Raw genomic sequence first — 1457 nt, forward strand, 5'->3', positions numbered from 1 at the left:
ACGTGGGATCAAACGTCATTATCCGACAGGGATGCTGGAATGTCAGACAACTCTCAGTTCTCTTATTCGGTCACCGAAGAACAGGAGCAGAGACGACCCAACCCACCGAAGCTATCAGCATCCTGCATCCTCCTACCCATAAAAGGCTTATTTTGGGTTCAAGAAGACTTACCACCTGACTTCCCCGAATGGTCGCCTATGGGATCTGTCTCACATGCGGCACGCCGAAAGCCCGCTAATCCCGTACCTGCCGTCACACGGGATTATATGGATCCGTCAAAGTCTGGAATATCCCGTTCTGACAGCTCTGTGAAACGTCCCGAGCTAAACGAGCCAACGGAAGTGAATGTCAGAAATTCGCTGCGGTGTTATCGCTTTGCGCATCCATCTATGGGCGTCGAGCTTCTGTATGTGTTTCCTGATGAAAGCGCTGCAATGGCCTGTCTCAAACTCTGTGAGGTAATTTTTACAGGTTCGATAGCTCATCAGTTTATTTTGTGGTACCGGCTCCGCTGTTCCCTCCATGAGAATACTTATCTCGTATGCTTCTTTGGTGAGCTCCCTTCGTTTTGTTCGAAACGTTTGGAAAATACTCAAATGCCCTGAGAATGGAAAGCCGTTTCTTTGCAGGGTGGCCCAGCATTAAGAAATGAAAGTTCTGAAAGCTTGTGAGATGCTCCGCAAAAAACGAATGAGACGACCTCCATGCCTTAAGGAGGGTCAAGTTTCCTCATGATCTCTCTCTTTCTGGATAGTTCAGCTTTCACTACACACACACACACAAACGGTNACACACACACAAACGGTCATGTACAACTATTAACAAAAAAGAATAAGTCAGATTTTGAATAGATCGTTTATCTACCTAAACGCGAGGTCCGGATAAACTTTGAGTGAATCTCTCGTTTATGAAATAGTAGGCTATCTTGGCAAATTTGTTCCAGTACCTGGATACAAGCGAATAACTCAGCTTTCACGTTACAGCCAACTTAATCATTTGTTATCGAGTGCATATCTGAAATGGAGATGTATTGTTCCAGGATCACAAATGTGGCGCAGTAGGTCATAATGACGGTAGTGCCTCCTCTTGGTTCTCGGCCTCAACCTTTCAATCTAGCGTTCGCCTCAGAACTGCCAAACATGCACAACGTATATTAGACGCCAGATCGAACAAAACGGGTTGCGTTTAAAGTGTACCAGTGGATAGCAATCTGGAAATTCCGATGCCTTCTGGACTTGACAGTGGCGACCAGCATTCGATGGATAACGAATTGTGATTTGCTGTTTGGTCCACACCTTCTGGGCTCGCCTTGATGCTAGGCAGGTGAGCGCCCCAATCTTGCTAAGTGCATGCCGGTTAGGCGCCAAAACGATTTTGGTGCGGGATTTTGCCTAGCATCTCCCCCCTTGGGCGTTTACGTAACTTAGAAGTCGGGGGTTCACTTGCAGTGAGTGGC

General features: G+C 47.0%; 1 protein-coding gene across 1 annotated transcript; it reads left to right on the forward strand.

Moving 5' to 3' along the window:
* Nucleotides 1-39: 39 nt before the first annotated feature.
* On the forward strand, nucleotides 40-459 carry T265_15967 (hypothetical protein; the record flags this gene model as incomplete). The annotated part of the gene is made up of 1 exon (XM_009179414.1): nucleotides 40-459. A coding segment is annotated over one exon (420 nt), but the record flags the coding sequence as incomplete, so codon positions are not given.
* Between the last annotated feature and the right edge of the window lie 998 nt (nucleotides 460-1457).

The sequence above is a fragment of the Opisthorchis viverrini genome, assembly GCF_000715545.1.
Source record: "Opisthorchis viverrini unplaced genomic scaffold opera_v5_2479, whole genome shotgun sequence".
NCBI classification, from domain to species: Eukaryota; Metazoa; Platyhelminthes; class Trematoda; order Opisthorchiida; family Opisthorchiidae; genus Opisthorchis; species Opisthorchis viverrini.